The 26,821-nt window shown below is 42.9% G+C and overlaps 1 protein-coding gene across 1 annotated transcript in view; it reads right to left on the reverse strand.

Moving 5' to 3' along the window:
- Positions 1-5,336, reverse strand: part of LOC132402448 (dendritic cell-specific transmembrane protein) — a 59,265-nt gene extending 53,929 nt beyond the window's left edge. Inside the window, exon 1 of the mRNA XM_059985329.1 lies at positions 5,115-5,336. Within this exon, the coding sequence (XP_059841312.1) occupies positions 5,115-5,336 (222 nt within the window). The remainder of the gene's footprint in view (positions 1-5,114) is intronic.
- Positions 5,337-26,821: the final 21,485 nt, after the last annotated feature.

The raw sequence follows: 26,821 nt of genomic DNA on the forward strand, positions 1-26,821 counted from the left end.
GATAGTGCAGGTTGTTTTTGAATTAAAAGTAAGGAATGGCGACATGATGATGGTATCGATAGAAAAACTGAACCAGTTGTGTGGGATACAAAAGGAGGGAATACAGTAATAGGTAATCTAGTATCAGTGAATGAATATACTTGGTATAATTGGTAAACATGTAAATCAGAAACAAATGTTGCCAGTTAAATTAGTCCTGAGCCATCCACATATACCAGCTCAGATGCTTAACTTCCTGTGCTGGGAAAGCCCTCTAACGTAATGTAATTATATTTGGCCATAACATTAATCAACTGACGTCGTGTTGAAGTTGCTTAGAAATGTGTGTTTCAAAAGAATCAAATGCATACCCAGGACAAACATTCAATGTTGGCAAAGGTATATAGTAAATATGGGTATGACTTTTAAATTCATGGCATCGAATATGCACATATTGGCCACTTTATTAGGTACATCTGTACACCTACTCGCTAATGCAAATATCTAATCAGCCATTCATGTAAGACCATGACATAGGAGCAGAATAGGCCATTTGGCCCATTGAGTCTGCTCTGTAATGCCATTAAAGCTGATTTATTATCTCTCTCAATCCCATTCTCCTACCTTCTCCTTGAAACCTTTGACAGCCTTAGTAATATCAACGTCTGCGTTAAATATACCAAATCACTTGGCCTCCACTGCCATTTGTGGCAATGAATTCTGCAGATTCACCACCCTTTAAACTAAAGAAATTCCATGTCATCTCTGTTCTAAAGGAACATTCCTCTGTTCTGAGGCTGTCCTTTCTGGTCCTAGACTGCCCCACTCACTATAAGTAACATCCTCTCCATCTCCACTCTGTCTAGGCCTTTCAATATTTGATAGGTTTCAATGAGATCGCATCTCATTCTTCTAAACTTCAGTGGTACAGGCCCAGAGCCATCAAACACTCCTCTTGTGTTAAATCTTCCATTCCTTGAATCATTCTTGTGAACCTCTTCTGGATCCTCTCCAATGCCAGCATATCTTCTCTTAAATAAGGGGTTCAACACTGCCCACTGTACTCCAAGTGCCATCTGACCAGTGCCTAGAAAAGCCTCAGCATTAAATCCATGCTTTTATATCCTAGTCTTCTCAAAATGAATGGTAACATTGCATTTGCCTTCCTTACCACTGACTCAACCTGTAAGTTAACCATTAGGGAACCTTGTACAAGGACTCCCAAGTCCCTTTGCACCTCTGATTTCTGATTCTCTCCCTGTTTAGAAAATTCCTTTATTCCTTCTACAAAAGTGCATGTCAACACATTCCCTGTACTGTATTCTATCTGCCACTTCTTTATACCTTCTCCTAATCTATCTAAGTCCTTCTGCAGACAATCTGCTTCTTCTACACTTCCTGCCTCCACCTATTTTCATATAATCTGCAAACTTGGCCACAAACCTGGCATCCATATAATTGACATACATTGTGAAAAGAAGCGGTGGAAAATACTGACCCCTATGGAACATCACTAGTGACTGGCAGCCAACCCGAAAAAGCTGCTTTATTTCTCTTTCAGTATTTTTATTAATATTATATTAATTGCACAGATATAAATACAAAGTTCATAAGGATACAAGTAATATGAATTACATAACATTTAAATGATCACAGTTATCCCATATTCCAAATCAATCATGTAGAAAAAAAGATTGAATTATAAAATGAAATAAAGTAGAATGATTGTATTTTATTAAAAGAAATCTACCCCACTACCAAAATGAGCTGGCTGGTGAAAAAGAAAAGAGAAAAAAAACCTTACCATATAATATTATAATAATGATGGCTCAGAACCATCCTTTAATAACAGTTCAAAAATTATGAAAATAACTCAGAAAGTGTCCCCATAACATTAGAATATCATACATTTCCTACAAACCCAGATAAAAGTATAATAGTTACAATTTTTAATCAGAAGCTCTTTGAAAACGGTTCAATATCTCACATTTATGGTCTGCTATTGGGACTGAAAAAGGCTTCTTTAGATAAAATTAAAGGACACTGGGAGAAGGATTTACAGATTCTCATATCTGAAGAGAACTAGAAGACTATTTTAAAATTGGTTAATTCTTCATCATTATGTGCTCGTCATTCTTTATTACAATTCAAGGTGGTACATAGAGTTCTTACGTCTAAAGACAAGCTGCTTTATTTCTACTGGTCAGCCAATCTTCTATCCATGCTGGTATTTTTCCTGCAACACCATGGGCTGTTATCTTGTCTAGCAGCCTCACGTGTAGCACCTTGTCCAATGTACAGGAGGTACCTAATAAAGTGACAACATTGTATGTTGGAATTTATACCTTAGGTATAAATGCATTTTGCTTTAGATTTACTATTGCATCTGCTTCTAGTCAAGGTCCCAGCTATTATGTGACTTGATATTGTTGTGAATAGTTACTAGCAAATAATGGGAGTAAGGGATTGATTGGATTGTTTGAAAACTGACACAGACTAAATGAGCTGACTGGCCTTCCTCTATGTCACCTTAAAATATGAAGAAACACTATAGAAATTAAACACAGGCTCTCTATACATAACTGCTGCCACAGCTTGAATTTGAATAGCACTTATGGCATAATTAATGATCCCAAGAGAACCGACAGGACCATAATAAAGACAGAATCTGAAAATTATTTCTACCAGGCTGCAGAAATATATATATTTACCAAGAAGTAGTTTTTTTCCAACCATCTTAAGAGTTCACTGGGTCAAGAACATAGTAAACTGAAGACGGAGGAGACAATTTACCCCTTATGCCTGATCTGCTGTTCAAGATCTTTTACAATATTGCTTCCCTATAACTACACCACTTAATGTACTAAATATGGGTAAAACCTATTGATTTCACTCCTAAATATACAGTGTCTGAGCCTCCATGGCTTTCTTCAGTAGTGGATTGATCAGTAGTCTTTCAGTAATCCCATAATTTATACAACTTTATATGCTGTAAGACTTCCAGGATGTCCTCTTTTGAATTCAAGAAATCAATATTCTCTTTCCTGAATTCACTAGCTTCCATGACCTTCGCCACAGTAAATACAAATGACAACTACTTATTTAAGACTTTGGTCACCTCCTGTAGTTCTTAGACTCTCCTTCTTTGCTGTTAATACACTAATGGAATCGGTTAGGATTCTTCTTTACCAAATTATCTCATATCCTCTTTTTATCCCTCTGATCTCCCTCTTAAGTTTTCTCTTACACCCCTTACATCCAGATTTGCTTCATCCCAGCTGCTCACTCGTAACACATACTCTCCTTTCTCCTCAATGTAATGAGTTCTTAGGCTTGTGTGGGGTGCTGGAAAGAGTTGGGCTCTGAGGCTTTTACAGCACCTGAATCGGTTGTTTAGAGTTTCTTGAGTGACTCACTCTTGATAATACGGTCTCCTGATTTCTTCTATTTAAGCTTGTTAAGTTTATTTGATTGGCTTGGGGATTTCACGTTAATCGTATTATTTAAGTGGGTGTAGCGGTGTGCTACACACAGCGCTAAAATTACGACACGGAGTCGGTAACTGCAGTCGCAGGAAAAAACTTTATTCGAAATCCTCAGCCTCACTTTTAAGCCTCCCTCAACCTGCCCCCCCGTGGCGCAGAGGCTCCAAAGCTCTGTGCTCGCAAACTCCCGTAGGCTATCTAATTGTGAGCCGGTTCGGATGTGCCAGGAAATGGGTCGCCACATGGGTGCCAATTAGCACTAATTACAGGGTACTAGTTTTGAGGATGTTGTATACCATAGTGTTGTTCAGCCAAGCCACCAATGTTCTTTTGGAATTATTATGAATAAACCCTCATCGTCATCTCTGAATCAGAGTCTATCATTTGACTGCACTTGGGTTCCGATATTGCCAGTGCCTATCGTGACGCTCAATATCCATTGTCATCAGCGTTCCCTGACCCTGCCAGTGTTGTCAATCAGAAAAATGATGGCCCTCTCTAGCTAATGTTTAAAGACTCCCACTTGCAAAATATTCCTTTACCTGCAGTCAACAACTCCCAATCAGCCCTTGCAAATTGCTTTCTAATGTCATCAAAATTAGTTTTGCTCCAATTTAGGGTTTTGATTTGAGGAAATTTGGGTTCTTTTGCTATGACTATTTTTAAGACCAACAGAATCATAGTCACTGGTCCCAAAGTGCTCCACCACTGACATTTCAGATGCTTGCCCAACCTCTTTTTGCAACAGAAGGCCCACTGTGGCTCTCTCTCTCTAGTAACACCTTCTACATGTTGCTTGAGAAAGCATTCCTGGGCATATTTAACTAATTCTGCCCCATTCAAGCTCTTAAAACTATGGTGGTCCCAGTTAATACCGGGAAATTAAAATCACTTACTATTGCAACCTTATTATTACTATTATCTGCTGTCTCCCTACATATTTGCTGCTCTGATTTCTCTATAAAGGGTCTAATCAAAGTGGGAATATGAGTTCCACTCATATATCTATACTTGTTGACACCTCAGGAATAATAATGGTGATGTTCTGCTTAATCAAATGCATAACTCCCTCCCCTCTCGAACATCCACCTCAATCATACCAGAGCATCATCATCAATCATCAATCAATCATCATCAATCATACCATATCAGAGCACCTGCGAGTACTGCTCATCCTTCAAATGGTTTTCTGTAATAGCTATAGTATCATAGCCACATGTACCTGTACATACCTGGAGATGATCTGCTTTACCTATAGAGCTTCTTGCTTTAAAATAAATGCAACTTAGTCCATCAAGTTTTCCTTTCTCCCTGCCCTGTCCCCATCTGTCCTGGCTATTAAACTTGCTTGGATTAACCTCCATCATCTTTTTTTCATCTGCCACATCATTGATTTGGGTTCTATTCCCCTGTCAGAATAGTTTAAATCCTCCTGTGTAGTATCAGCAAATCTCCCTCTAAATCAGGCACCATCCTGGTAAACCTCTTCTGCACCCTCTCTAGAGCATTGAGGTCCTTCCTAAGATGCAGTAATCACAACTGTATGCATTACTCCGGATGTGACCTAATAAGAGTTTTATAAAGCTGCCACATAACTTCCTGACTGTTAAACTCAATGCCTTGACTAATAAAGACAAGCATGCCACATACCTTCTTAAGCACCTGGTCAATCTGTGTAGTCACTTTCTGGGAGCTATGAACTTGGACCCCAAGATCCCTCTGCTCCTCGATACAGTTAAAGGTCTTTCCCTTAACAGTGAACTGTCTCTTTAAGTTTGACCTACCAAGGTGCAACACTTCACATTTGTCTGGGTCAAATATTCCACCCATATATGCAACTGATCCAGGTCCACTGTATTCTTTGCCAACCATCTACATTATCCACAACAACTCCAATCTTTGTATTATCTGTAAGCTTACTAACCCACCCATCTACATTTTCATCCAGGTTATTAATATAATAACAGATGCAGAGATCCCAGCACAGATCACAGACTTCCAGCTATAGTAAATTCCTCTGATCATTACCCTCTGTCTTCAATGGGCAAGTCAATTCTGAAAAACCAAATGGCCAATTCACCATGGATCCCATGCATCTTCATCTTCTGGATGAGTCTCCTATGAGGGACCTTGTTAATTACCTTACTAAAATCTATGTAGACAACATCCACAGCTCTACCTTCATCAATCATCCTCTTTACCACATCAAAAAATTCATTCAAGTTAGTAAGACATGACTTGCCTCACATAAAGCCATGCAGACTCTCTCTAAATAGGCCATTGTTTTCCAAATGCTCATAAACCCTATACCTAAGAATTCTCTCTAGTAGTTTTCCTATCATTGCTGTGAGACTCACAGGACTATAGCTTACAGGATTATCCTTGGTTCCTTTCTTGAATAATGGAATATTAGCTACTTGCCAGTCCTCCGGAACCTCACCCTATGGCTAGAGAGGAAACAAATTGGTCAATGACCCAGCAATCTCTTCACTTGTCTCTCTCAAAAACTGGGGTATAGCCCATCAGGAACCAGGGTCTTAGTCACCTTAATGGTCTTTAAAAGAACCAACATTACCTCCTCCTTTACTTTGAAATGCCCTAGCATATTAATACTCTCGACACTGATCTCCCTATCCTCTACATCCTTCTCCTTGGTAAATACCAATGTAGAAGTATTCATTAAGGACCTCACCTGCATCCACTGAATCCAAGCAAATATTACCCTCTTTACCTTTGAGTTGCCCCACCCTCTCCCTAGTTATCCTCTTGCTCTGATGAATGTATAGAATGCCTTGGGACTCTCTTTAAACCTGCTTGCCAGTGACCTTTCATTGCCCCTTTTGGCTTTCCTAATTCCCTTCTTGAGTTACTTTGTGGCTTCTTTATGATCCTCAAGGGCTCTGTTTGATTCTACCTTCCTAACAGTTACATACTTTTTCTATTTCTTGACTAAATTCATCACCTCTCTTGATATCCAAGGTTCTCTGACCTCGCCACCCTTGTCCCTTTTGATTGGAACATACCTGTCCTGTACTCTGTGTAATTGGACATTAAACACTCTCTATGTGTCAGATGTGGACTTGGCCAAAAGTAGCTGTTCCTAATTAACTCTCCTTAGATTCTGCCTAATAGTCTTGGACTTTGCTCTGCTCCAATTTAATACTCTCCTGCAAAGTTCATACTTAACCTTGTCTATTGTTTGTTTTGTGCTGTGTTGTACGATGTAGGCAGTCATAGTCTTTCCATGACCAGGATTGTTCCTGGCAATTTTTTCTACAGAAGCGGTTTGCTATTGCTATTGCTTCTGGGCTGTGTCTTTACAAGACAGGTGACCCCAGCTATTATCAATTATCTATAGCTAACTTAAAACTTATGGAGCTGTGGTCACTGTTCCTACACTGCTCAACCACTCAACTGCTCAACACAGCAAGGTCAGTCACCTGGCCAGGCTCATTACCCAACACCCCTTTACCTGTACAGCCCCTCCTCTTGCTGGTCTGTCTGCAAATTGATTTAAGAAACCCTCCTAGATGCACCTAACAAATGCTGCCCAATCCAAGCCTCTTACACTCAGTAGGTCCTCATTTATATTAGGGAAGTTGAAGTCCCCCATGATAACCCTATTATTTTTACTGTTTCCCTAATCTACTTGCATATCTGTTCCTCAATGTTCCAGTTGGATGGTCTGAAGTACAATCCCATCAGAGTGATTGTACCATTTTTCCCATATAGGCTCAGTGGATGAGCCTTCCATTATTCCATTCTGAGATACCCTCTGATTATTCCATTCTGTGATACTCTCTCTGATTGGTAGTGCAACCCCTCGGCCTCTTTTACCTCCCTCTCTATCTTTTCTAAAACATCGAAACATTAAGTACCCATTCATATCACGCTCTCAATGAAGTCTCTGCACTGGCCACAACATGTCCATGTCCTGATCCATGCTCTTAAATTCATTAATGGCTGAGAATATTCTGCATCCACTGAGACATCCTGGAACATAACACCTCCTCTCTTACCACCATTCAGGGCCCCAAACAGTCCTTCCAGGTGAGGCAACACTTCACTTGTGAGTCTGTTGGGGTCACCTATTGCATTTGGTGCTCCCGGTGTGGCCTCCTCTACATCAGCGAGACCCGATACAGATTGGGGGACCGTTTCGTTGAGCACCTCTGCTCCATCCACCACAACAGACAGGATCTCCCGGTTGCTACTCACTTCAATTCTCCCTCTCATCCCCATTCGGACATGTCCATACATGGCCTCCTCTACTGCCATGATGAGGCCAAACTTCAGTTGGAGGAGCAACACCTCATATACCGTCTGGGTAGTCTCCAGCCCCTTGGTATGAACATCAAATTCTCCAACTTCTGATAATTCCCTCCCTCTCCCTTCCCCATCCCACCTCTACTCTGTCTCCTCTTCTAGCTGCCTATCACCTCTCATGACTCTGCCTTCTTCTACTACCCATAGTGCTTTCCCCTCAGATTCCTTCTTCATCTCTCCTGCCTATCCCCTCCCTGCTTCCCCTCCCCCACCCCTTGATCTTTCCTCTGATTGGTTTTCCATCCTCTCCCCACCTTCTTTATAGGGCCCCTACCCACTCCTTCTTTAGTCCTGACGAAGGGTTTCGACCTGAAACATTGACTGCTTATTTCAACGGATGCTGCCTGATCTGCTGAGTTCATCCAGCTTTTTTGTACGTCATGATTTGACCACAGCATCTGCAGTGCACTTTGTGTTTAGTAACATATATAGTAAGATATATTTGTTGCTGAGGGGAATGGCCATAGATGAACCCTGCACTGACTTTTCCTGCTGGTCCCCATCTATTATTTGAAGCCTGCAGTTGGGCTATGACCACCTCCGTTCATCCGTGAGGTTTTCAACCTCCTGAATGGATGCCCAGCTGGAGCTCCAGTTTCTTGACCTTGTCAATCAGGAGCTGAAATTGGGTGCACTTCCTGCAGATGTCGTAATCAGGGAGACTGTCAGATTCTCTGATATATCACATCTTACAGGAGGAGCATTCCATTGCCTTAACCTTCCTGCATACGCTGAGCTAAGGACTAAAGATTTACAGGTAATAAGGGAAAAGGGTGGGAAGAAGGACCTGGCAGTCCTTTGATGGTGGTGGAAATTGTGAGGGGTGATCTATTTTATTCCTTTTTATTCACTATTTATTGATTTTGTAATTAATACAAACATTAGCACTGTCCTGCAACCACAAAACATCAAATTTCACATCATATAAATCAATGAAAATAAACCTGATTCTGGTCAGGCAGCAACTGTAGAAGAAGCTTAAGGTTTCACTTTGGATCTCTTTGTCAGAGCTCAGTAAATGATACAACGAGATACAGATGGAGATGGACCAGACTAAACATATCTTTCTAATAGAGATCATTATGGTGATTCTGTAATTTACAAAGCCATCTTGCTGATAGGTCAATTAGGGAGATTTGTAGAGACAAAACCACTAAAGGGAATTACTAAAGCTGTGAAATGCAGTTCAAAGCTGTTGAAAAGAAATGAAACCAAAAGGAGAATACTGACAGTATCCAGCAGGCCAGTCAGTGTCTGCGGAGACAGAAGAACTGAGGTAATATTGTAGCTGTGTGCTACACGCAGCGCTGAAATAACGTCACGTAGTCGGTGAGCTGCAGTTACAAAAGAGGTTTATTCAAACTTCGCGGCCTCACTTTAAAGCCTTCCTGATCCCGCCCTCCCTGGGCGGGAATGCTGTAGGGAGCACGTATTCACAGTCCCATCCCGCGTGCAGGCTTTTCTTCTTGCTGGTGGGGCAGGCTTGGTGCCCTCTTTGGGACCGGCCTCAATGTCAGCACGTGCCTCTTTGTGAGCCGGTTCGAGTGCGCTGGGAAGTGGGTCGCCACAAACCCCCCCCCCCCCCCAAGAACTGGCGATACACCCCACAATGTCCTCAGTCTGGGTCGGACTCTGTTTGGGAGATCTGCCTCTGCGCCACGGTGCCTGAATCTTGACTGGCTGCACCAAGTTCACATGGGCCGATTTGAGCCAGTCCACTGTGAAAACCTCCTCTTTCCCCCCAATGTACAGCACGAATATGGTCCCGTTGTTTCTGATCATCGTAAATGGCCCCTCGTAGGGCCGCTGTAGTGGTGCCCGATGTCTGCCCCGTCGTACAAAAACAAACTTACAGTTTTGCAGGTCTTTGGGTACGCAGGTCAGGTTCTGCCCATGCTGCGAAGTGGGTATGGGGGCCAGGTTACTGAGCCTCTTGCGTAGTCTGCCCAGGACTGCTGTGGGGTCTTCCTCTTGCCCCTTTGGGGCTGGTATGAACTCTCCTGGGACGACCGGGGTGTGCCGTACACCAACTCGGCCGACGTGGTGTGCAGATCCTCTTTGGGCGCCGTGCGGATGCCGAGTAGGACCCAGGGAAACTCGTCCGCCCAGTTAGCTCCTCATAGGCGGGCCATGAGAGCCTACTTCAGGTGATGGTGGAAACGCTCAACTAGTCCGTTCGACTGTGGGTGGTAGACAGTGGTGTGGTGCAGCTGAGTCCCCAAAAGGCTGGCCATAGCTGACCACAGGCTGGAGGTGAACTGGGCGCCTCTGTCGGAGGTAATGTGGGCCAGTACATCAAAGCGAGATACCCAGGTTGCAATCTGTGCCCGGGCGCAGGATTCGGAGGTGGTGTTGGTGACCAGGACCGCCTCTGGCCATCTCGTGAACCGGTCCACGACAATCAGGAGGTGCTGTGCTCCTCGTGACACTGGCAGGGGGCCCACGATATCCACATGAATACGGTCAAAATGCCAGTGGGTGGGGTGGAACTGCTGCGGCAGGGCTTTGGTGTGCCGCTGCACCTTGGCCGTTTGGCAGTGCATGCACATTTTGGCCCATTCACTGACCTGCTTGCGGAGTCCATGCCAAACGAACCTGTTGGAGACCATTCGGACGGTTGTCCTGATGGAGGGGTGTGGTAAGTTATGAATGGAGTCGAAAACGCGCCGCCGCCAGTTTGCCGGGACAATGGGACAGGGTTGGGCGATGGTGACGTCACAGAGTAAGGTCCTCTCACCTGGGCCTATGGGGAGGTCCTGGAGCTGCAAACCGGAGACTGCGGTTCTGTAACTAGGAATCTCCTTGTCTGCCTGCTGCGCCTCCGCCAGCGCTTCATAGTCTACCCCCTGGGACAGGGCCTGGATGTTGGGGTGGGAAAGTGCGTCCGCCACGACATTGTCCTTTCCCGAGACATGCCGGACATCCATTGTGTATTTGGAGATGTAGGACAGATGTTGCTGCTTGCAGGACGACCAGGGGTCAGATGCTTTCATGAACGCAAAGGTAAGAGGTTTGTGGTCCGTGAATGCGGTGAAGGGCCTACCTTCTGAGAGGTACCTGAAATGCCGGATTGCCAGGTAGAGCGCCAACAGTTCCCGGTTGAAAGCACTGTATTTGAGCTCGGGTGGTCGTAGGTGCTTGCTGAAAACCACCAGGGGTTACCAGCGACCCGCGATGAGTTGCTCCAGTACCCCACCGACTGCCGTGTTAGATGAGTCCACTGTGAGGGCGGTAGGGACGTCCATTCTGGGGTGCACTTACATCACGGCGTTTGCCAAGGCTTCTTTGGTTTTAATGAAAGCGGACTCCTCGTCCCAGGTAATGTACTTCAGGTTTTAACAAAACTGCATGAACAGATGCGGCATGATTCAGGCAGCTGAGGGGAGGAAGCGGTGGTAGAAATTCACCATACCCATGAATTCCTGAAGGCTTTTGATTGTGTTGGGTCGGGGGAAGGTAGACTGCGTCTACCTTCGCGGGCAGAGGGGTTGCCCCGTCTTTAGTAATCCTGTGGGCCAGGAAGTCGATGGTGTCGAGCCTGAACTGGCATTTGGCCGGGTTGATTGTCAGGCCGTATTCACTAAGACGGGCGTAGAGTTGACGGAGGTGGGACAGATGATCCTGACGACTGCTGCTGGCTATGAGGATGTCGTTCAAGTAGATGAAAGCGAAGTCCAGGTCACGTCCCACCGTGTCCATTAACCGCTGAAATGTCTGTGCGGCATTCTTTAGGCCGAACGGCATGCGGAGGAACTCAATATGCCGAACGGGGTGATGAGAGCCGTTTTTGGGACATCGTCCAGATGCATCGGGATTTGATGGTCTCCCCGGACAAGGTCTACCTTGGAGAAGATCCGTGTGCCATGCAGGTTTGCTGCAAAGTCCTGAATGTGCGGCACAGGGTAGCGGTCTGGCGTCGTAGCCTAGTTCAGCCTGCGGTAGTCGCCGCACAGTCTCCAGCCCCCTGTCGCTTTGGGCACCATGTGCCGGGGGGAGGCCCATGGGCTGTCGGACCGCCGGATGATCTCCAATTCCTCCATCCTCTTGAACTCCTCCTTCGCCAGTAGGAGCTTGTCTGGGGAAAGCCTTCGAGCACGGGCGTGGAGGGATGGTCCCAGGGTCAGGATGTGGTGCTGTTCGTCGTGTCTGGGCAGGACTGCCATGAACTGTGGTGCCAGAACCGATGGGAAATCCGCCAGGACTCTGGTGAAGTCGTTGTCAGACAGCATGATAGAGTCCAGGTGTGGGGCCGGCAACTGGGCTTCACCCAGGGAGAATGTTTGAAAGGTCTCGGCGTAGACCAGTCTCTGCCTTGGCAGGTCGACCAGTAAAATCCGGTCCCCGGAGCGGTTGGGCTACGGCGGCCAGTGTGAACCAGCTGGAGCCGAACTGTAGCCACACCGTACGGGTGTCGTAGGTCCTTACGGTGCTGCCGTTTGCAGCCCTCAGGGTGGGACCCGGTTCTCTGTTGCGGGTGTTGTAACTTGTCGGAGGTAAGACGCTGATGTCGGCTCCAGTGTCGACCAAAAAGCAGCGTCCCAACTGCTTGTCCCACACATACAGGAGGCTATCCTGATGGCAAGCCGCCGTAGCCATTAGCGGCGGCTGGCCCTGGCGTTTCCCGGGAACTTGCAGGGCGAGCTACAGTGGCAGGCTTCTGCGCCCAACTGCTGGTGGTGGAAGCACCATTGTTTGTAGGTCTCCCCACCCCTGCCTCTGGGGTTAGCGGGCTCTGCGGCCGGACCTGGTCTGGTTTGCTGCTGGGAGCGTGGCCTGGTGATCTGTGCGACGGATGCCCCATTCACCTTCTTGGCGTTCCGCAGCATGTCCGCCTGGGCCTCCACCTTCCGGGGGTCGCTGAAATCCACTTTGGACAGCAGCAGGCGTATGTCCTCGGGCAGCTGTTCCAGGAATGCCTGCTCAAACATGAGGCAGGGCTTGTGACCTTCGATCAGGGAGAGCATCTCGTTCATCAAAACTGACGGTGGCCTGTCCCCCAAACCATCCAGGTAAGCGGACAGCTCGCTCGCGCCATGAGAGTCCAAAAGTCCTTATGAGCAAGGCTTTAAATTCCGTGTACTTGCCAACCTCTGGGGGCAACTGTATGAACTCCTCAACCTGGGTGGCTGTCTCCTGGTTGAGGGAGCTCACCACGTAGTAGTAACGTGTGGCATCCGAGGTTATCTGCCGAATGTGGAATTGGGCTTCTGCTTGCTGGAACCATAGGTGAGGTCACAGCGTCCAGAAGCTTGGCAGTTTTAACGAAACTGCATGAACAGATGCGGCGTCGTTCATCTCCGGTCCAGATATCGTTTGGGCCATCGGGGTCACCAATTGTAGCGGTGTGCTACATGCAGCGCTGAAATAATGACACGTAGTCAGTGAGCTGCAGTTGCAAAAGAGGTTTATTCAAACTTCACGGCCTCACTTTAAAACCATCCTGATCTCGCCCTCCCCGGGTGGGAATACTGTAGGGGGCACGTATTCACAGTCCCGTCCCGCGTGCGGGCTTTTCCCCTTGCTGGTAAAGCAAGCTTGGCGCCCTCTTTGGGACTGGCCTCAATGTTGGTGTGTGCCACTTTGTGAGCTGGTTCGAATGCGCTGGGAAGTGGGTCGCCACAATATTATAGATTTGTGACATTATAACAGAAAAAAAATTGTTGAATCCTCATTGAATCCCAAAGACCGCTAAATACCAAGATGTAAATTCAGGTACGGATTGTCAAGCTTTTATTGATCATTTGGAGCTGGGTCAGAATCAACAGAAAGGTTTGTTTTCAATGTTTTAAATGATTTGAAATTTGATGTTCTGTGGCAGCAGTACAGCACAAAGGTATAAAATTACCATAAATTCCAAAATCAGTAAGTCGTGAATAACAAGAAATAATCAGGTAGTGTTCATGGGTTTATGGACTTTTCAGAAATCTGCTGGTGGACTAGAAGAGGCTGTTTCTGAATTGTTGAATGTGGGTCTTCAGACTCCAGTACCTCCTCCTTGATGGTAGTAACAAGAGAAGGGCATGTCCCAGATGGTTGGGTCCTTAATGATTGATGTCTCCTTCCTGAGGGACCTTGACACTGGGAGAGTCATGCCCGTGATGCAGCCACCTGAGTCTGCAACCCTCTACAGCCTCTCGCAATCCTGTGCATTGGAGCTTCCATATCAGATGGTGTTGCAGCCAGTCAGAGTGCTCTGTACACTGATAGAAAGTTGCATCAGCCTTTGGTATCGTAGCGAGTTAAAGCAGCAGGCAACTAGAAGCTGAGGGACACCCAGCAGTTAGAGCAAAGTAGTCAACCACTCTGCATTTGTTTTTTTCCAAAGTGGACTTGACAAGCTGAGAGGAAGTGGGGGGGGGGGGGGGAGGAAAAGTTACTGGAATTTAGAAAAATTGATGTTTCTGCTAACAGGTTGAAGGCTACTCAAGCAGAAAATGAGATATTGCTCCTCCTTCCTGAGTTTGGCCTCATCATGACAATAGAAGAGGCCACGGACAAACATGTCAGAATGAGAAACAACAGCCAAATGAAAATGGGTGGCCACTGTGAGAGTCTGCCTTCTGTAGCCTTCACAGCTAAGATGTTTAACAAAGCAATCCCCCAATCTTGTGTGTATGTTTTGCACCTTGGCCCCAGGGGAATGCTGCTTCATTCAGCTGTATTCATGTATAGTCGAATGATAGTCAAACTTGAATTTGAATTATTGCCAACAAAAACTTCTATCTGGACCTGTTGTGCACAAACTAGCTGCTGAATTCACCATAGGACAGCAATTCCACTTCTAAAGTGACCTTTTGACTGAAGCATTCCTTGGCAGCCTCAAGGATATGAAAAGCAATAAAGATACTCAGTACTGTTTTTTTCTTTGCTGGACAACTGGGGCCTGTTTAGAGGCAGAAGAATTTGTTACAAATGATGTGATGTTAATTGAATGTAAGTTTGATATAAGGGCATGCAGATCTTTTACTGGAATATATTTAGATGTTCTTTAGGAGTGCATGAAGTATGATCAAAGAATCCTCTGTGATTCATTTTTGCGCTGACATAACATGTCACAACTATGGTGCACCAATAGTGGAGAGAATGTAGAAAAAAACATTTTTCAAGATTTTTCAATTCAGATTTATTTATCATATGTACTGCACATCAAAATATATAGTGAAGTACATCATTTGCATTAACAACCAACATAACCAATGATGTGCAGTGCACCTCCCAATTGTCACCACATTCTGGTGCCAACATTCTTCAATTGGATCAAATTTCTTAAATGTTGCTGGGGCTGCACTCTTTCAGTCAAGCAGGTAAGCCTACATTGCACAGTGGGATTTATTCAAAGGAGAAATAGCAAGAGTGTAAGGCCAACATGTTCTTGTAAAGGTAATGGTCCGAGGAAACAAAAATAAAAACCCTTGGATATCAAGGGAGACGGAAGGTAGGATAAAAAGAAGAAATGAAACATATGTCATGGCTAATGGGAGGGAAAATCCTATCAGGAGTATAAAAAATATAGGGTGGTGGTTAATAAGGAAATTAGGGAGGAAAGAGAGGTCACGAGAAATTACTCTCTGAAATCTGCCTGCAAGTGGAGAAGATTAATAATCAGTCAGTAAGTCAGGACTAATCAGAGATCACCAACATAGCTTTGTCAAGGACAGATCTGTCTGAACAACTTAACAGAATTCTTAGAAGAGTTACCAAAGTGTATTGATTAGATGTAATTTCTTGGAATTAGCCCAATTACGTGAACTTTTGTAAAGCTTTTAACAATGTCAAAATGTTATTGTCCATGAGATACAGGACACATTGGAGTCTAGATCCAAAATTCCAAAGCAGGAAACAGAGAGTGATGGTAGAGGGTTGTTTTGTGATTTGATACCTATGAGTAGTGATGCCTCACAAGGAGAAGTGTTGGGACTCCTGTTGTTTGTAATACAAATGAATGACTTGGATGTACAAATGCATGTAATGTTATAGATACCCACTCCTTGCCAATTGTAAAATCAAAAACAGATGTGAGTAAACTTTAAACTATATTGCTTTGTGTAGCTTTTGTTCATAAATGGAAGTCAGTCTTCAGTTCTTGAAATGTAAATAGAAAGCAGTGATCAGCTTGAAGTTAAAAAACAGCCTTGGAGACAAGGTTTGCAGATAGCAAACACTCCATGAGAAAAGATGCTAGCTCACTACTTCTGGTTTATTATTGCTCAAGATGCAGTATAAGACAATAGATTGTTTGATTTGAGTTGTTCTAAACAGACAAGCTGACTCTTAAGTTGTTTAGTTCCAGGAAGCATGCTGAACAGATCGATAATATCTTTTAGCATATCAATAACTAATATTTTTATGCTTAGGAGGTTTATGCACTCAAAGAATTTAGCTTCACAGCATTTATGGCCTTAGTTGAGTTATGTACCTCCAAAAATCCTTTGAGACTGTGTTAAAAGCATATCTGAGGAAATATATGGTTGTGAAGGGGGGAAAAGGGAATGAATGCAGAGGGAAGTTCAGGCTTGTTAGAATGGGGTAAAGAACATCCAGAAGCTATGAAAACAACAGGGAGAATAAGAATCCAGACTTCCAGCTTCAATGTCTGCAACTCTTTGGTATGTCTTTTTAGTTTATCGGAATTGTACCTGTGGTTTTGAAATTTGTAGTCCTTAATCCTCTGTTTCTGAGCAATCCTTTATGCTTAAGAAATGCTTTATGTTTAAGGAATGCATGATCCTAAATCCTTTGAAATTTAGAAATGCTTTGTGCTTTGGAGATGGGTTGTGATTTAGAAATGGCTTGCAGTTTGGAAATGTTTTATAAGATAGAAATCCTCTCTGAGAATTTGGAAACATTGAAGATAAAAATCCACTGTGAATTTTAATTGTGTTTTGAGAATGTATGGATTTAAATGAAAATCACTGAAAATAAATGAACTGTATTTTAAACCATTTTGTTAACTGGAACTATCTTCTCCTTGGTAAGGAGAAGCGACCCACTGTTCGAATAATGGACATTGGCAGCTAAACTTGCCATGGAGAACAAAGAGGAAAATAAAATTTGAAGATTAGGTAGTTACCTTAATGAGAATACTTGTAGCTATTTATATCCAATTAGGTTTAAGGTCTTCAGTTGAATTTAGAACTTTGTGGTCAGCAGATCCAATACCATTACAGCAGATGTAGAAGCCAAGATCAGGATGATGCAAAGATTGACAGAGATACTTATGGTGTAGGAGATAGTGAGGCTGCAGGGAGAAGTTGATATTTTGGTGAAATGGGCTGTAAAATGTCTGATGGAATTAAATCTAGATAAATCTGATGTAATACAGTTTGGGAGCACTAATGAGGTAAGGATATGCACCATGAATGCTGTGGGTTTGAGGATTATTCAGGAACAGAGACCTTGGAGTACAAATCCATAGATTCTTGAAGGTGGTAACGTAGGCAGACAAAATGGATAGGAAAACATACAGGATACTAATGGTCATTAATCAAAGCAGGACCCCACTAAGGAACACCAGGCCATCATCTCCCACACCATCATCAACCTATTGAGTCTGGCAATCTCCCATGCACTGACACCAACCTCAAAGTCCCCACACCCTACACCTCCTATTTCTACCTCTTACCCAAGATCCACAAACCTGCTCGTCCATATAGACCCATTGTTTCAGCTTGTTCCTGTCCCACAGAACTCATATCAGGAAACCTTAACTCTGTTTTATCCCCCTCGTTCAGTCCCTTGCTACCTACATCGTGACACTCACACGCTCTGGATCTTTTCAATGATTTCAGGTTCTCTGGCCCCCATCATCTTATTTTTACCATGGATGTCCATTCCCGATACACCTCCATCAGGAAGGCCTCGAAGCTCTCCATTTCTTGCTGGACACTAGACCCAAACAGTTCCCCTCCACCACCACTTTCCTCTCCCTAGCAGATCTTGTCCTCATTCTAATAATTTCTCCTCCCACTTCCTTCAAACAAAAGGGGTAGCCTTGGGCACTAAACAGTCCTTCCAGATGAGGCAACACTTTACCTGTGAGTCTGTTGGGATCATATACTGTGTCTGGTGCTTCCAATGTGGCCTCTTGCATATCTGTGAGACCCAGCATAGACTTGCTAAGCATTTATGTTGTGATAAGGCCACACTTAGGTTGGCGGAACAACACCTTATATTCTGCTTCGGTAACCTCCAACCTGATGGCATGAACATAGATTTCTTGAACTTTTGGTAATACCACCACCCACTTCTCCTTTACTGCTTCCCATCCCCTTTTCCCTCTCTCGGCTTATCTCCTTTGGTTCTCCTTCCCCCTTTTTCTTTCTTCCATGGTCTTTTGCCTCTTTCACCAATCAAACTCCCAGCTCTTTACTTCACCCCTCCCCCTTGTGTTTCTCTCTATCCTCCCCCCAACTTTTAAATCTACTCCTCAGCTTTTTTTTTCCTGCAGTCCTGCTGAAGGGTTTTGGTCAAAAACATTGACTGTATACTTTTCCTTAGATGCTGCCTGGCCTGCAGAGTTCCACCAGCATTTTGTGCGTGTTGCATGGATTTCTAGCATCTGCAGATCTTGTCTTGTTCGTGACAGATATTGTTTCTCAGTTGTGGTGTGCATGTTCCTTGTTACTTATTAGCCCATCACTGTAGATTGCCTGGTTCTTGTTGCATTAGGGAAAGCTCAATTCATTGAGGAATTGCAAATGATTCTAACATCAGTAAACATCCTCATTTCTCATCTGATGTCAGTAGGGTATTTTATGACATATCTAAAGGCAATTGAAACTAGGACACAACATTCAGAACTCCTGCTGTAATATATGAAGTAGTGCTTGTTCATGAAAAGACTGCAGGTTTAGTTTAAGACATTTAGTCCTGGACCTAATTAAGTCTGTCCTTCAAAGACAATAGTACCTTCTCCATGGAGACTTCCATCAGCTATACCAAAACCATTTTTTGAGGTCTATATAGCCTGAGTTGCACATGCGAATGCATATAATAGAGCTATTTGATTTTTATATGCATTTTGAATTGTTATATTAATGTTGCCTGGAATGAAGATTTGGTTTTGCCTTGGAGTCATCAATTTTGCTTAGCAAATGCTAAGGTGATCAATGGGTACAGTGTGGACTAACAGATTGAACCCAGGTGCAGAGGAATGATAGGCTCCTATGTTGAGACAGAAGCAAAAGTTTATTCATAGGAATTCCAACTGAACATTGGAGGCTTGACCGAACAACACCATGAGATGACTCATTCTCGAAACACACAGGTACCTAATGACACAAGGATCAGCTTTGTCTGGAAGTCCACTTTAAATAATCACTGTGCACTGAAAACCTGTGCTAGTCAAAATGAAACTTGACAATATTAAACTGGAAGCACAAGGTCTTAATGACTGAAGCTAAGAGAACAATTAACAAAAAGCTGCACAGGCCCACAGGGCTCATGACATCGGCATTGATTTGTTGGGTCATTCAGCATGAAAATAGGCTCTTTGGCCCAACTGGTCCATACTGACCTCAACATCTTCCTTTCTATTCTCAGTTGTGCAGATTCGGTCCATCATTCTCCAGGCCTTTCCTCTCCATGTACCATGTGCAAATGGCTCTTAAATGTTGAAAATGTAGCCACTTGCTCTGGCAACTAATTCCAGGTAATCAGTACCCTCGGTGTAAAGAAGTGCACTTAAAAGAGAAGTTACCTCTCAGGTCTCTTTTAAATCTTTCCCCTTTTATCTTGTGTCTGTGCCCTCATATTTTGGACTCTCCAACCCTGGGGGGGGGGGGGAGATGATGACTACCCACCTTATCTGAACCTTTCATAATTTTATACACATCTATGAGGTCACCCTTCATTCTCCAGCAACCAAGGAAAAAAGATCCAGTACAGCCAACATCTTCCTATAACTCAGGCCCTCTAGTCCAGGAAGTATCCTCATAAAACCCGTTCACACCCTCTCCAGCTTGATGGTCTTTCCAATAACAGGGGGATAAAAGGTAAACCCAGCGCTCCAGTAGTACGTTGTCACTACCTCCTCCCATAGATGCTGTCTGGCCTGCTGAGTTCTGTCAGCACTTTGTGTTTTCATTTATTTCCAGCATCTGCAGATTCACTCATGTGGCTCCAGATATGGCCTTATCTACAACTTGTATCACTGCAGTACAATGTCAATACTCCTAAACTTGATGCCCTGATTAATGACGCCATTTGTTCTTATCTTCAGAATATCCTTAATCCAGGAAAACAGCAAATATAACATTGTTATTCAAGGAAGGAGCAAAAAAGAGAATATTGAGAACAATAACCCCATTAAACTAATGATAGATATTGGGAAAATTCTGCCATCTATTTATTAAGAATGTTCTGTCGGAGGGCTTAAAAGTATAATGCGATTAGACCAAGAAATGTTGGTTTTATGAGGTAATACCTACCAAACTTGTTAGGAATTCTTTCATTTGTAAGTAGCAGGATAGTTAATGACAGGCCAGGATGTGTACTGCTTTTAACATTTTAAAAAGTCTTTAAAAGAGGTTTGAGGGTTCGTGGGGGATTAAGGATACATAAACAGCAGATTAGTACAAGAACAAGGGTAACCAGGTCATTTTTAAATTGGCAAGACACAACCTAGTAAGTTGCTCATGGACCAGTGGGATTATGATCCCTGAGGAGACATCACTATCATATTCCTTGTGTATTATCCATTCCATCTGTCCCACATTCACTTCCAATGCTATCTTAAACTAACTCTTTCCCGGTTCTAATGAAAGGTTTTCTACCTGAAACGTTAACCCCGTGACCTCAAAGTTGAAATTCATTTATTTTAAAAGTACATATGGTTTCACTTTTTTTTTCAGACTTTCAGTTTTCATATTCTGTGCATTTTATCATCTGTTCCTTTTCTGTTTTGTTGTGTGAGGGGAGGGTGTTTGTGGGTTGATGTTCTATTGTGTTCTGTTAGTTTTTTTGTGTGGGGTACAGTTTGTTTTTTGGGGTTGATGTTCCTGTTCCGTTTTGTGTGGGGGAGAGGGGGTTGATGATCATCATGTGATCTTTTTTGTGTGGCGGGGGGGGGGTTAATGTTTCTCTCAATGACTTTCATCTTCTTTCTTTGTTTCGTGGCTATCTGGAGAAGACAAACTTCAGGCTTGTATATGGATACACGCTTTGATAATAAATGAACCTTTGAATCTTTGTTATGATATGCTACTTTGAGATTTGAGCTATGTAAAGTTGTGAAGTGTTTCCTTCATTGCCAGTTCTATTCATGATTTTGGGAATCCATAGTTTTAAAGATTTTTATTGCTCTCTATATTTGTCTATTGGGTAAGAAGCCATATAGATATTGATATGGTGAGTATAAAATGTTTGTGAAAAACTAAAAGAATCAAAGAAGCAGGATTGAGAGAAGGTATTGGATTGTTCAGCTTGGGTATTCCGTTATCTCATTCTTTGTATGCCACAGCAGCTGCTAACTTCTTAAGTGTGCATAAAAAGCCCAATATAAATATTAACATTGATTTCTTAGTGGCTGGTGACCAAAAGCATTCCTCCACCCCGTTGAGTCAGAAAAATGTTGTTTCTTTTTTATCAATGCCCTTTTGACTTTTTTATCAGTTTAATTTCCATTTCGTGAAACAACAGTATTTTCCTCCTCCACCCTATCCAACAATCCCATCATTCCTCAGACATTTCATCTCTTTTTCACTATCCCTAGTTTTCTAATGTTGTAATTACTCATGGAATTTGAATCTCCTTTTCTAATGTCGTAACTGTCGAAGTCCAAATACTGCAACAAGCTGGTGTGGTGTTCAGCATATCAATGACAAAATAGAGTTCCTTCAACCGATATTTCATTAGTGATCTCAGCATACAGTGCTCCTAGTTTCTGTGTGATTGCTCACAATATTCCATTCTGAAGGAATAAAGATTTTATTTTGGAATTATTTGGATTTCAGTTATTGTAAGTGGGTTTTAATTTCATTGCTGAATTCATGCTGTAAACACAAGGGTACTGGAGTGGAAATTTCAGATCTGCCCTTTTTCATTTTGCTTTAAATAAAATCTTTTTATATTATAGTTTTCTCTCATTAATTTTCTAATATGGTAGGGAAGAGAAGCTTTCTGTATAACCACTGAACAACCACTTCTGAAGTTTAGAAAACATAACTAACCCATTTCCTTATTATTTAACCATAAACAATCCCCTGAATACTACATAAACAAAAATAAAATTATATAATTTATTTTTTATTTGTTTGTGTAGAAAGTGGGAAAATATTTTTGGTTAAGTATTAGGGAAATCGGTTAGTTGTATTGCATGTGGTTGTATAGGGGGTATATGGAAAGTTGCTTTTCTCAAACATAGTAAAAGTGCATAGAAGCAAATTGATATTAAATGGGTATTCCTTCCCTGGCTGCTAGTCAAATGCATCATTGGGCCCTGGAACTATCTGCACATCAGTACAATATAAATTACAGGAGGTCCGAGCACCATTCAACTGCCGATGGACTATCCAGGTTTACCTTAGCTGTTACAGCTCCAGAACCATCCCTGAAGAGATCTTTTACTTCAAGGAAGTACCTATAACTTGGTTAACTTTGGCGCAAGTCCAGAAGTACACACTACTGACCCTGTTCTATCTAAAGTGGACATAGTAACCCATGAATGGAAAGGAAAGCCAACCATAGAATTGAAATCTTACCAGGCTCGATGGAAGGAGCTCACAGTCCAAGCAAGATGTTTACTTTGGAGCTACCATGTTGTCATTCCTCCAGCATTAAGAAAGCAACTCTTGATGAACTATATGCAGGACACTGTGGCATAGTGTGCATGAAAGTGGCCAGGAATGGATGTAACCATTGAAGGGTAGGCCAAAGCGTGCCCTCATTGACAGTGAATAAGAAATGTTCCTCAACTTGCTCCTTTGCATCCATGGGAATGGTCTGAAGAACCGTGGCAGAGGATTCACATAGGTTTTGCAGGACCAGTAGGTCATAGTGGACACACACAGCAAATGGCCTGGTGCTGCCGTCATGAAGTTCACTACATCTGAAAAATGCATCGAGGAGCTACACTCCATCTTCAGCTGTTTTGGACTTCCTCAACAGCTTGTAAGTGACAATGGCTCCAAACTCCAGTTTGAAGAGTTCAGGGCATTTATGGGAGCAAACGGAATTCGGCACATCAAGTCAGCACCATATCACCAGCCACTCGTGGCTTTGCTGAACGATTTATACAAACATTGAAATAAGCCGCAACTCTTCAGTGGGAAGTGGATCCCTCAACCGGCGTCTTTGCACTTTCTTGCTGACATACCGTAACACACCTCATATACCACCACCAAAACAGCTCCAGCTGCTGCACTGATGAAAACACTGCTTTGCTCAGAGCTTAACCTGCTTAGACCCCAAACAAAAACAGATCGTGCTGAATGAACAGAAAACCCAAGCAGAGAGAGGTGGCAAATGTAGTACAGAAGTTTCACTACAGGAGAGAGTGTACTTGCTCAGAACTACATCTCTGGAACAAAGTGGATGCTTGTGACAGTGGTGGTACAAACTGGTAATGTGTCATACACAGTGGAAACTAGTAACCACAACATCTGGAGAAGACAAATTGATCAACTGTTGCCACTTCTGAAGTTACTGAAAACCAACACAAACTGACCAATCCAGCTGTAGAAATGGGACAGGATTCTGAGACACCAACTGCAAAACTTCTGTTAAGATGAAATATCACAGACACTGCTCCTCCATCACCTGTGCTTTCTGAGGTTCTCCCCTGCTCACAATGCAGTACCCAAGTCAAGATCTATACATTCACCACCGAGAGATAAAATGTCTTTGGCGCAATCCTCCAGGCTGTCAGTTCCCTCACAGGAACAGGCGGATTGAATCTCTAGTTTAGTGACTAGCTTTCCGCACATGGGACAGAATAATCCCCAGCGTTATGTCTGGGAATAGAGATAGTCCCTTGTATAGAAAAAAAAAACTGCTTTTGTTGTTGGTTGAATTTGATAATTACTCCATTGAATGTTAATAGTTCAGCAGCTGGTCCGAGAATGGGAAGGGGGGAGAAACCTTTAAGATAACGGGGGGCTTGGATATGTTATGTAATCATGTATATTTTGACCTTCACAGGCTGCTGCTGAGCTGCCTCGTGTGTTACGTTACTGAAGGTAATATGAAAGGACATTCTGGGTAGATGACTTACAAGTAAAATGAACATCAGCACGTTTGTTCTGCGCCTTTCTATCTCTTGTGTGTTATTCACAGCTGCCTGGCTTCCCAGTACTACAAACAGAACAGTTTCAGTCAGGTTTTAGAGAAAACCATAACATGGTGACAGCCCTTACCAAAAACGTCAGCAAGCTTTGGTTCAACACCCAAAGTGGGATCCACTTCCCACTGAAGAGTTGTGGCTTGTTTCAATGCCGACAGAGTCTCAGTTATAATTCTATTAGATTTAAGTGTTGCCTTCAACACAATTGACCACAACATTCTCCAAGATCATTTTGAGAACTGGGTTGGACTCTCAGATAGCTCCCTTAATTGGCTTCACTCATTAATCTGAGAGAGAAAAATGTTTGTCTTGGAGACCAGTTTTTCCTGAGATACAACGTACCATTCAGGGAAGCTGCCTCGGTTCCAAATTTTCTCCATATACATACTCTCCTCAGGAGACATCATTAGTGAGTATAAACTTGATTTGCCCTGAAGTACAAAGTTGTTCCCAAAGTCAAAAGAGACAAGCTTCTTGATGAACTTGGGAACATGGTTCCCCTTATAAAATCAGAAGTTACATGCCTGGGTGTTAACCTTGATTCAGATTTGAATTTTAATTACCATATAAAGAAAGTGACCAGAGTGGCATTTCTACTCTTAGAAAATATTGCAAAGATATGCCTGTTTCTCCCATGTAATGCTTAGAAACAAATTCATGCCTTTATATTAAATAGACCTGGACTATTGCAATGCCCTTTTTACTGGCCTTCCAAAGCAATCTATTGATAAACTGCAAATCGTTAAGTACATTACTGCTATACTTTCAACTAAAACCAGTATGAGTGAGCATATCACTCCCATCCAATCTGTATTGGCTTCCTGTCTCTTTTACAATTTACTTCAAAGTTCTCTAGCTTATTTTTAAAACTCTGGGACAGGAGTACATCACAGAATCATTTTCATTTTATAGTCCAGCTCAAGATCTCAAGTCTTCTTCTGCCAGTCTCATATAGTTAAACAATCTCCCTCAAAAGCTAATTGTCAGGTTAACTTTATTGAAATATGCTCCTAAACTGTGAAATTCTATACCTAAAACTTTAAAGGATGCAAACACAGTTGACAACTTTAAGCACCAGCTTAAGACCATAAGATGTAGGAGCGGAATTAGGCTATATGGCCCATCGAGTCTGCTCTGCCATTTCATTATGACTGATCCAATTTTCCTCTCAGCCCCAATCTCCTGCTGTCTCTCCATATCCCTTCATGCTCTGACCAATCAAGAACCTATCAAGCTCTGCCTTAAATATACATGAGGACTTGGCCTCCGCAGCTGCCTGGCAGTGAATTCCACTCTCTGGCTAAAGAAATTCTTCCTCATCTTTGTTCTAAAAGGATGCCCCTCTATTCTGAGGTTATGTCCTCTGGTCTTAGATTCTCTCACCAGAAGAAACATCCTCTCCATATCCACTCTATCAAGGTCCTTCACCATTCGATAGGTCTCAATGAAGTCACCTCTCATTCTTCTGAACACTCTTCATATGACAAACCATTCAATCCTGGAATCAGTTTTGTGGACCTCCTTTGAACCCTCTCCAATTTCAGCTCATCTTTTCTATGATAGTGGGTCCCAAACTACTCACAATACTCCAAGTGAGGCCTCATCAGTGCTTTATAGAGTCTCAGCATTACATCCTTGAGTTTATATTCTCATCCTCTTGGAATGAATGCTAACATTGCATTTGCCTTCCTCACCACAGACACAACCTGCAAATTAACCTTTAAGGAAACCTGCACAAGGACTCCCAAGTCCCTTTTCACCTCAGTTTATTTGTATTTTCTCTCCATTTAGAAAACAGTCAACCCTTTCATTTCTTCTACCAAAGTACATGACCATACCTTCCCAATGCTGTATTTCATCTACCATTTCTTTGCCAATTCTCCTAATCTGTTGAAGTCTTTACTTCCTCAAAACTACCTGCCCCTCTACCCATCTTCATATCATCTGCAGACTTTGCAACAAAGCCATCAATTCCATCATCCAAATCATTGACATATAATGTCAAAAGTAAATGGTCCCTGCACAGACCCCTGTGGAACACCACTAGTCACCAGCACCCAGCTGGAAAAGGCTCCCTTCATTCCCACTCTTTGCCTTCTGTTAATCAGCCACTGCTTTATCCATGCTAGAATCTTTCCTGTAATACCGTGGGTTTGTAACTTGTTAAGCAGCCTCATGTGAGGCACCTTGTCAAAGGCCTTCTGAAAATAAAAGTGTACAACATTAACCAATTCTCCTTGTCCCATTACCTCATCCTTAATAATCGACTCCAACAATTTTCCAGTGGTCTGATATCCACTCTCTCTCTCTTTTACACTTTCTGTTTCTGAAGAAACTGTTGGTATCCTCTTTAGTATTATTGGCCAGCTTACTTTCATATTCCATCTTTATCTTCTTTATGATGTTTTAGTTGCCTTCCGTTGGTTTTTAAAATCTTCCCAATTCTCTAACTTCCCACAATCTTTGTTCTATTATATGGCTTTTATGTTGGCTTTGACTTCTCCTGTTAATCATGGTTGTGTCATCCTTGTTTTAGAATACTTCTTCCTCTTTGGCATGTATGTATCGTGTGCCTTCCATATTGCTTTCAGAAATTCCAGCCATTGTTGCTCAGCCATCATCCCTGCCAGTGCCCTTTTCCAATTAGTTCTGGCTAACTCCGCTATCATACCTCTGTCATCCGCTTTACTCCACTGTAATACTGATACATCTGACTTTAGCTACTCCTTCTCAAATTTCAGGGTGATTTTGA

Source organism: Hypanus sabinus, chromosome 1 (assembly GCF_030144855.1).
Source record: "Hypanus sabinus isolate sHypSab1 chromosome 1, sHypSab1.hap1, whole genome shotgun sequence".
Classification (NCBI taxonomy): Eukaryota; Metazoa; Chordata; class Chondrichthyes; order Myliobatiformes; family Dasyatidae; genus Hypanus; species Hypanus sabinus.